General features: G+C 39.5%; 1 protein-coding gene across 1 annotated transcript; it reads right to left on the reverse strand.

Moving 5' to 3' along the window:
• Positions 1 to 5,779: 5,779 nt before the first annotated feature.
• Positions 5,780 to 7,855, reverse strand: LOC121813827 (the record flags this gene model as incomplete). The annotated part of the gene is given in 2 exon segments (XM_042217744.1): positions 5,780 to 6,463; positions 6,566 to 7,855. A coding segment is annotated over 1 exon segment (456 nt), but the record flags the coding sequence as incomplete, so codon positions are not given.
• Between the last annotated feature and the right edge of the window lie 1,924 nt (positions 7,856 to 9,779).

Here is a 9,779-nt window from a genome sequence, read left to right on the forward strand (position 1 = left end):
GTTGCACGCCGGTTGCCTAGGCCGGGGTGTAACAAGGGTGTAAACAAAGTTTGGTCTCAGTCAGAGTGCGAGAACTGCTCACACAGACACTGCTGATGATTTTCACCTGAATTCTTCAGGTGAAAGAATTCACCCTCTCTGTTTTTCACATAATGATATTATCCTATATCCTCGCATGTGATTGAATTTTCACCTGAAGAATTTAGGTGAAAATTCTCTCAGTCTGATTGTGTTCATTAGACTGAAAAAGAGACGAGTTCATGTTTATTAGTTAATCTTGCATGTAAATGCTTCTTTCTCCGACTCACTGCATTTTCAGAATCTATTTTCCATCGTTTTTCTGCTCAATGTGTTTGGTAGACTTCTAGTCTAGACCCCCTAAACCAAGACAATACCAAGACCAGAGGGTACAGAGACCAAGACCAAGACAAAAAAGTCTTTAAACTGCAGCCAGATGCTGCCTCGTTTACGGGTGTCAGGCATATTTATGTTTATGCGATGCACTCACACAGACAAACCACTGTCTACTGTCTCACTCACTTACTGAGAGGACAGACGCACGCTCCACTTGACTGTTGCGTCTCTCACCCCCTCTGTTTTTCACATAATGATATCATCCTATGTCCTCGCATGTGATTGGCTACAATATGGAGGGATTGGAGCATAGCTGAGCCACTGAGTGAGAGCTGAGCTAAAGGAAATTAAGTGAGGAGCCGGCTCTCGCTCAATGGGAGTCGACTCTTCTAATTCACTACAAAGCACTCTCTAAGCATGGCTCTTAAAGCTGATGCTTTTGCGCATGACACATTATCGAACGTTACGTTGTGTGTCATGGATACTGTTGACTCCAAATCTCCCGACCACTATGTCAATCTGAGACAGCAAGACCGAGACAGCGAGACCAAGACAAGACCAAGACCAACTCCAGTGTTTGGAGTGTAGAAAACATGAGTAATGTACACACTGAGAGATCCATGTTTAAAATGTTTTTTCCAAATTTTTGAGGCATGAAATGACAAACGGGAAATTTAGGTGAAAAAAGCTACAGAGCCCTTTGAAAGAAACTTTTAAAAAAAGGTGTCTTTTATTGGGAAGTTTCAACAGGGTTAAGCTCTGTAGGGAATGTAAATGATCAGTGGACATGATGGCATTTTTATCATGGTTTCTGGAATCTCTGGCCATGTGCTGATGTACAAACAGAGATGCTCCCACAGACAGAAACACATTCTTCTCTCTTTTTCTTCTTCAGTTTGCAGATACCATGGGTGCTCAGCAGTCTGGCGTTTATATTACAAACAAGAGTGACCGCTACACACTTCGTAACCCCTGGTGAACACACATTTGTCTTTTAGTGTTTATGGTGGTGGTTTCTAAAGTGGGCGGGATCTTTCTGTAACTTTATAGTAAGTTTATACACATTAAAAATCCATTTCATTTAACTACATTTTTTCACTTTACTTTACAAACTCATCCATATTAACCTTTAAGTGGAGAAGGTGAGTGCTGCAGAACTGAACAGCTGATGAATTAAAAACGAGAGAAATTTAAACAAAATGAAATGAATTGAGCTCAGCAGAATCACACCTGTGTGTTTGTACACACAGGAAGCTGTAACAAAGAAACACAAAGAAACACATTTAACACATTGGCACAGAAGTTAGAGTTGTTTATTTGAAGTTATATTTTTCTCTGTGAATCAGTTTTTATTGTGACTGAAATGCTGCCTGCAGGTCACATCAGACACGCAGGTATCAGTAATAAAATAACAGAAGGAGTCAGATGAGCAGTTCAGCAAATTTCTTATGAACTCCTGTCACAATGTTCTTATGTCAGCAGCAATCTCCCTGTGTCTGTTTCTTACTCAAGCTGATCTACCTGCCTCATGATGACGAGTGTTTGAATAATCGTATTAATTCATGTTTTTCTTTTTTCTGACTAGTCTGTATCTTGTTAGTGGACGTTGCCAAATTCCTTTGCCAACAAAACTTGGGCCTTCTGAATCTGGCAACACTCTGTTCTCTGGTGTCACAGGCCGTGGATCTGTTGGAGTCTTCACCTACGATCTCTACGATCCAACTACAGATGGAGCCGATAAGAAAATAGCCGTCATGTTCTCGGTTCCTCTTGACCACCGCCTGTTCTCTAACTGGTGCGCAGTTGGAGTCTTTGACAAGAACACAAACTGTGATAATGCTCTTTATCGTAAGATGTATTACCATAATGAGAGAGGGTTTGTTAGAGGAAAAGCTGATGGTCATGATCTGACCCAGACATTTGGTGATGTTACTGTGGAACACAGCATGACAACTTTCAGTGTTGCAACACATATATATGTATATGCTGCAGCAAATAGTTAATCATCTGATTTGAACTGCAGTGGATGATTTTGAAAATCCACTGACACTGAAAACATACTTTAAAAGAGTCACTGAATTTACTTTCTGGCAAATAATGATTTTTTTTTTTTGTGCATAAATTTTAAAAATGTGATCCTTTATTTTTCATGCCCTGAACATGACAAAATAAATACATCAGACTTTACTGAAACCCACTTCTGTGCTTCATTCACTGATATTTATTTCACTTAATTGTACAGACTCACTAACATTTTATCTTCTTGGTTAGCTGAAAGAAAAATCTATTCATTAACAAATATCTTACTAAAATGGGAACTAGTGGTGATGTGTAAGCTAAGGCATGACTTCTCACATCTTCAGATGAGATTTGTGCTTGTGCCACCACACATATAAGATTTGATTATAACTTAGAATCTAGAATCTGAATTTAAAAGTATTTATATCCATTTAGTATATATTTAGGTCGTATCCTTTTTGTGTCATAAGAATTCTAAACAATTCTAAATTCTAAACAGAAGTGTTTTATTAGATCCACACAGCAAGCTCAGGAAGAAGAGTGGACTTCCTGTTCCAACACGCTCTCACTCCCAACTCGGCAAATGCGTGATGCATGGTCAGGCTGCCTCTGCTTCACTTATCGATGCACAGGGTACCCCCCTCGCGTCGAGAATTGACGTGCAGGGTCCTCTCATTGAATACTATAGAGCTCCCTAAACGTTGGTTATTGACGGCAAGAGATTGCCACGGAAGAGGCTGTTGTCCGTATATTTATATATTTCCAAAATCACATTGTAGTGATGTATACTGAACACAATAAATTATATAATGTAAACAACTACCCGAGAAACAGCAGATACAGCAGATACATTAAGTACAGCTATTACTTTTGTATCATTTATTGCATTTATGGAGGGAGTGGTGTATGATGGGTAATGGCTAGTGATGTGCCATACCACTGATTTCCTTTCCGATCCAATACCAAGTGTCGAGAAAAACATCTTATTTTAAATCTCACTGTGATATCATTTACATACACTGTTATTATTTCATCATTACTTCATTAGTCTGCATCAGTTTATCAGCAATATTATCATTTATCATTTTCAGTAGATCATTTAGAAAGCACCAGTTTAGCGGTGGGTCCAGTCAGGCCGCAGTAAAAGTCATATGAGGACACGGTGAACTTTTGTTGGCTTGGACCTACACTCACAAAACTGCACACTCTGTATTCACAATTGGTTAGGTTCCCAGAAAGCATGAGTGGAAACATCTGGTGCAGTTCTGGGAAGTTGAGGGTGTTTTGAACATAGAAGGAGAGAGGGGAATTCTTCTGATTTCTTCTGACGTCATTAATGACTATAAAGCTTTCTGTCTTTGTGCAGACGAAGAAGAAGTCCGGCTCTTCCCACACTGTACTGTACTGTGTGTCTTAATAAAATAATTTGTGTTGACCTACTATGGATTTTCAGTCGTATGTCTCTTCCTCAAATTCGAACCACGACACAAGTAATATTCAGGGTGGTATCGACGATACTGATCCGATACCGATACTTTGTACAAAAACTTATTTTATTTATTGTATCTCAAATTATAGCGTCATAATGATTACAGGACATCAGATTACTTGTTCTTATCACTTAATAATGCAGAGTTCATCATATATAAATAAAAAAACTGAAGTTGTGCCTATTTGAACACGTTGCCTGCCTGCAGCACTGAAGGACTCCGTGAGAGACGTCTGTCTCGCCCTAGCAGCACCTGTCCCTGTCCTCCTCTTCGTCTCAACATACGCGCCTCATATTCTGTGACATGATTTACTCTGAGGTGTTTGACAAGGTTAGTGATGTTGCCACAACCACACATGCCAACCCTCCCGATTTTTCCGGGAGAATCCCGGAGCCACCATTCTCCCGAATTTCCACCTGGACAACAAAATTGAAAAACCATATCGCAGAATTCATAGCGCGGCCCAGCCAATTCCAGTTTACAACAATGACGGCAGCTACTAAGTTAGTCTTATTTCTCTTTCTGGGTCGCAAAAAAACCTTTAACATATTTTCAGGTGAGGATGTAGCTGTGTAAACTTCAAATATCTGAGCCGATCGACACATCGTCTTCAAACCCCCGCTGTCTTTCACTACTCGGGTCAAACATGATATATAAGTCACATTGATAACTTAAAAATGTTATTGTTTGGCTTTTTCAGTGTTTTATTTGTTTGTGAGTAAATCGGTTTGGCTGAGATTAAAGTAATTAGATTAAATTAAATTTATCTTTATTAATCCCTCGGGAGGGTTCCTCCAGGGTTTTCACACAGCTGAATAAACGTCAAACAGAAAACTAATTAAAGAAAGTGTGAGACGGTCGAGAGTTTAGGTCAGCGCCAGGTTATATTTTAGATAGCAAGGAGCTTTGGGGTTCCGTTTGTAAAGTGAAACATGCTGAAATTAACAGCAACTGTCATGAGTCGCTGTGTGGCAGGCAGGAGTTGGACCCAAAATGCAGGCACTCAGGCATGAGGTTTAAACACAAAAACTCAGCTTTATTGGCTGGCAGGGGAAAGTCATAAAAAAAGGAAAAAAAAAAAAAAAACAATAGACTTCAAGAACCTTAAATCATGGACATTTAACAGAATGGTCTGTGCTTTTAGGTTTTAATTCTGTTGATAAAGCATAATATTCAACTACTGCCCTAATATTTGCTCCTTTCAATACAAACCTTCTATTTTGATCTCATCCAGTGATTTCCCCTGGATCTGGGAAAGATGTCCTTTTTCCAGTGTTAAAAGCAGTTTGGAAATCTTGGCCAGCTGTGTTGTGGGAACTGGTAATCTGTAGAATTCGCGGTGAACGCGGATTATCATACCCAGAAGAGTCTGTTCAGTGACAGGTTGCTTCTCCCCAAGACAAGAACTAACAGACTTAAAAACTCCTTTGTCCCACACGCCATCAAACTGTTTAACTCCTCTCTGGAGGGGAGAGGGAGGGGAAACAGGAAACAGGAGGACAAAGGAGGGGGGAACAACTAAGCTGTAGTGCCTCTTCACCTCACTGTACAATACCTTGTGCAATACTTTTTGTAAATAGTCAACAGTGCAATAGACTCAATACTTGAAATGTGCAATTCACTTGTATTTTTATTTTTTATTCCTATTTATTCTATTTATCCCCTTTGTATATTTTATTTATATTTGTCTCTGTATTTATATATATGTGTGTGTGTGTGTGTGTGTGTGTGTGTGTGTGTTGTGTGTATATATATATATATATATATATAACAATTCTGTAACTGTAACTTCGGTCGTTGCTGTGCTTTTTTTGGAAGTCGAATTTCCCAGAGGAACCCACCCGAGGGATTAATAAAGTTCTATCTTATCTTATCTTATCTTATCTTTATCTTTCAAATTAAGACTTGAGTGTCAAGAGTACTTTGGTTCTTCCAGGTCCTTTATCCGTATCATCTTTTGGTTTGTTCGGACATCTGCGGACATGTCTCCAAAGATCCTTGCGAACATACATCCCTTGACAATAAAAGCAATGAGCGAACTTTCCCTCTACTGCTTTAATCTTGGGTCTTCTCTTCACTTTCAGTGGTCCCACTCCACCATGCAAAACTGCAGCATTATGCTTAAAATTTCCCTTATTTCTCAATTTCTCTAACAGACTTTTACGCTCGTTTGAGTCTCTAGGCAGGGAAAATGCATGCACAACATCAGGAGCCGTTTTGTGCGTTTTCAGGTGGCGGGAAATTTTAGCTTGTGGTTTGCCACAAAAATAGCAGTAATTTCTTTTACTTAAAGTCATTTTTTCTGATTCAGTTTCGCAAAGCTCACTTTTATCTTGTGGCTTGTCCTTTGTCAAGTTGTGGATTAAATTCATTGAATCTGATTGTTCATGCGCTTTGGAGATGTCATTTTGGCATAGCAGACCTTTTGATGTGCTTGGCAATAATGAGATGTCTTCATCTGAATCTTCATCATATGACTCTGAATCTGGCACATATTCTTCTTCTGATATGCTGTGGTTGCCATCATCATCGCTTGATATTTGATCCAGAACTGAATGTGGCAATCCATCCTCCCCTGAATATTCAGAAATTTCTTCTTTCTGGAATGTAAGAACAAAAGTTATTTTAATTGATCAATACTTTAGACAGGTAAAAAATAAACTGAAAAACAAAGTCAAGCCAAATATGAATGGGATACACACCTGTGTTGACTGGTGGCAATTCTGATTTGCCAATTTTGCAAGGCAAGATTTGTGCCAGACCCCTAAACAAACTGAAACACATTTTGATAGACTTAATTTAGCTTTGCAGTTCTATTTAAGTGAAGTCGTTTTTTGTCAAAGCATTGCAGTAATGTCAAATGCTGAAAAACAAAACAAAAACCAAACTGTTCACACTTAAGGATATTTTAATGACTACACATACACTGCTAATCCCCCCCCCCAAAAAAAAGGACATCCCAGATGTGAATGAAGGAATTATTCTTATTAAATACTTTGTTCTTTAGGTAGTTGAATGGCATGAAAGTGTGTAGTTGAATGTGTGTGGCCTCCAGATGCCTGTATGACTTCCCTACAATGCCTGGGCATGCTCGGGATGAGGTGGCGGATGGTCTCCTGAAGGATCTCCTCCAAGACCTGGACTAAAGCATCTGCCAACCCCTGGACAGTTTGTGGTGGATGGAGTGAGACATGATGTCCCAGATGTGCTCAATTGGATTCAGGTCTGGGGAACAGGCGGGCCAGTCCATAGCATCAATGCCTTTGTCATGGAGGAACTGCTGACATACTCCAGCCACATGAGGTCCAGTGTCGTCTCGCATTAGGTGGACCCCAGGGTCAAACGCACCAGCATGTGGTCTCACAAAGGGTCCGAGGACCTCATCTTGTTACCCAATGACAGTCAGGCTCTCTGGCATGTACAGAAATGCCACCCCTCACCATTACTGACCCACTGCCAATATGATCATGCTGGAGGATGTTGCAGGCAGCAGAACGTTCCCCACGGCATCTCCAGACTGTCACGTGCTCAGTTTGAACCTCCTTTCAGCTGTGAGGAGCATAGGGTGCCCGTGCCGAAGTTGCCAAACTTTGTGTTTTCTGGCAAATGCCAAGCATCCTGCATGGTGTTGGGCTGCAAGCTCAATCCCCACCTGTGGACGCTGGACCCTCAAGCCACCCTCATGAAGTCAGTTTCTGACCATTTGAGCAGACAGATGCACATTTGTGGCCTGTTTGAGGTCATTTTGCAGGGCTCCTCTTGTTCCTCCTTGCACAAAGGTGGAGGTAGCGGTCCTGCTGCTGGGTTGTTGCCCTCCTATGGCCTACTCCACATCCAGGTAGCACCTCCATGCTCTGGACACTACACTAACAGACACAGCAAACCTTCTTGCCACAGCTCACATTGATGTGCTACGCTAGATGAGCTGCACTACCTGAGCCACTTGTGTGGGTTGTAGACCGTCTCATGCTACCACTAAAATGAAATCACCGCCAGCACACACTGAATGCACTTGTCCAAAGATGATATTGTTGTGCACACCAGACGATGATTGTGACACTGTTAGCAAAATATTGCAACATTTATTTGTTTTGGACAGTTGGAAAGGTGAGGTGTTTTCAATTCAGTTGCAGATATCAACTAATAAACTTCGTCCATGTAAATCACATCACACCCAGGTGACTGCCAAACACACACACACACACAGCATCCATAAAGAATGATGATAGATTAAATTATTAGTTCATTAAGTGGTACACTGGATTATATTTACCCTTTCAGGCTCTGGATGTTTCAGGTCCAGATCATTGTTTGGAAAGCTGTTTGGTTGCGGCTTTAGGCAGCTCACAGTCTTCTGAATCTGGCTGGTCTCAGTCTTCGTGTGTAACAGATAGAAAATGAATATACAGTGCATTTTTGAAGAGGCTTTTGAAACATTAAATAAACTGTATGAGAAAGATAAGTTTCAAGCTAATGTCTTTAAAATATTCACTGTCATGTATAGAGAATTTAAGGCCCTATGATTAAGAGACAAATAGTCAGTGTGATTTCTTTATTTTTTAAGCCATTGCTAAAGGAGTAAAACAATCACCTGTAGCAGCAACGAACTGTCACTAGGGCCCATTTATCTTCGAGGGACAAAATTTAAAATGAATCTAACTAAAGAGGCTACACAGCAAAATCTCCAGTGTTAAATTAACACTAGAGAGTGTCTATATGGGTCCACACAACACTGTTGAGTGTTAAATTAACACTTTTGACAGTGTTATATGTTTAAAAGTAACCTAGTCAGTTTTGAAGATTAACAATGGCTAACACTGAGCAGTGCTGATTTTCTAACACTGGAATATTTCTAACATTTTGAGTTATTTTCCAGTGTTAGAAAATCAGCACTGCATCCACTTAGCTGCAGTCTCGTAGGCAAGAAGTGAAGCAGCACATGGCGGGGAGAAGGGAGGGGGAGAACAGACACAATTTTGCACCGGAGGTTTTCGGGAAGCTTTTATTTTGGTATTTCCGTTGATCCGTACAATAAATTTGCATATTAGCCTAAACATTTAGATTTAACATTTAACATTTAGATTTAAATATAATATTTAGATTTAACATTTAACATTTAGATTTAACATTTAACATTTAGATTTAAATTTAACATTTAGATTTAATATTTAACATTTAGATTTAACATTTAACATTTAGATTTAAATATAATATTTAGATTTAATATTTAACATTTAGATTTAATATTTAACATTTAGATTTAATATTTAACATTTAGATTTAAATATAATATTTAGATTTAATATTTAACATTTAGATTTAATATTTAACATTTGATGAAAAGTTACAAATATTTTACTAAATGTTGTAAAAAATTACTCGAAAAAACATGTTTTTGTAAGGTTTTGAGCTAAATGTCGAAAAATGTTGCTGTTAGGATGCCTGGGTCGTTGACCCAGGGTTTTTGAGTTTATTATATTATTTATAATTTCTAGTCTTTGGTTTCTTTGTTAGAGTTCTGTCTTTTGGTTTATGTCTCTGTGTTATCCTTAGTTGCTGTCTCCCCTGTCGGCTATATCCCCGTGTCCTGTCAGTGTCTGTGTCTGCCCTGGTCCCACGTCTCTGTTCCCTCTGTAGTGCCTGTCTGTGTGTCTAAGTTCAGTCTGTGTTATGTTTCCTGTTTTACTTTGAAAGTCCGTGTCTCATGTAAATGCGTCTGGCTGTGCTTCCTTTGTCTCGTTAGGCCTGATTTGCCCCAGCTGTGTTTCCCTCCTGTTACTCATTCCCTGATTGCTCCCTCTGTGTATTTAAGCCCTGTGTTTCTCTGTGTCCGTGTCGTGTCGTCCCTCATGCTGTGTGGATCTCCCTGTGTCTCACTGAGTTTTGTTTATGGGTTTCCAGTTTAGTTTAGTTTGC

Source organism: Haplochromis burtoni, unplaced genomic scaffold, assembly GCF_018398535.1.
Source record: "Haplochromis burtoni strain Fernald_Lab_line unplaced genomic scaffold, NCSU_Asbu1 Contig_2821, whole genome shotgun sequence".
NCBI lineage: Eukaryota > Metazoa > Chordata > Actinopteri > Cichliformes > Cichlidae > Haplochromis > Haplochromis burtoni.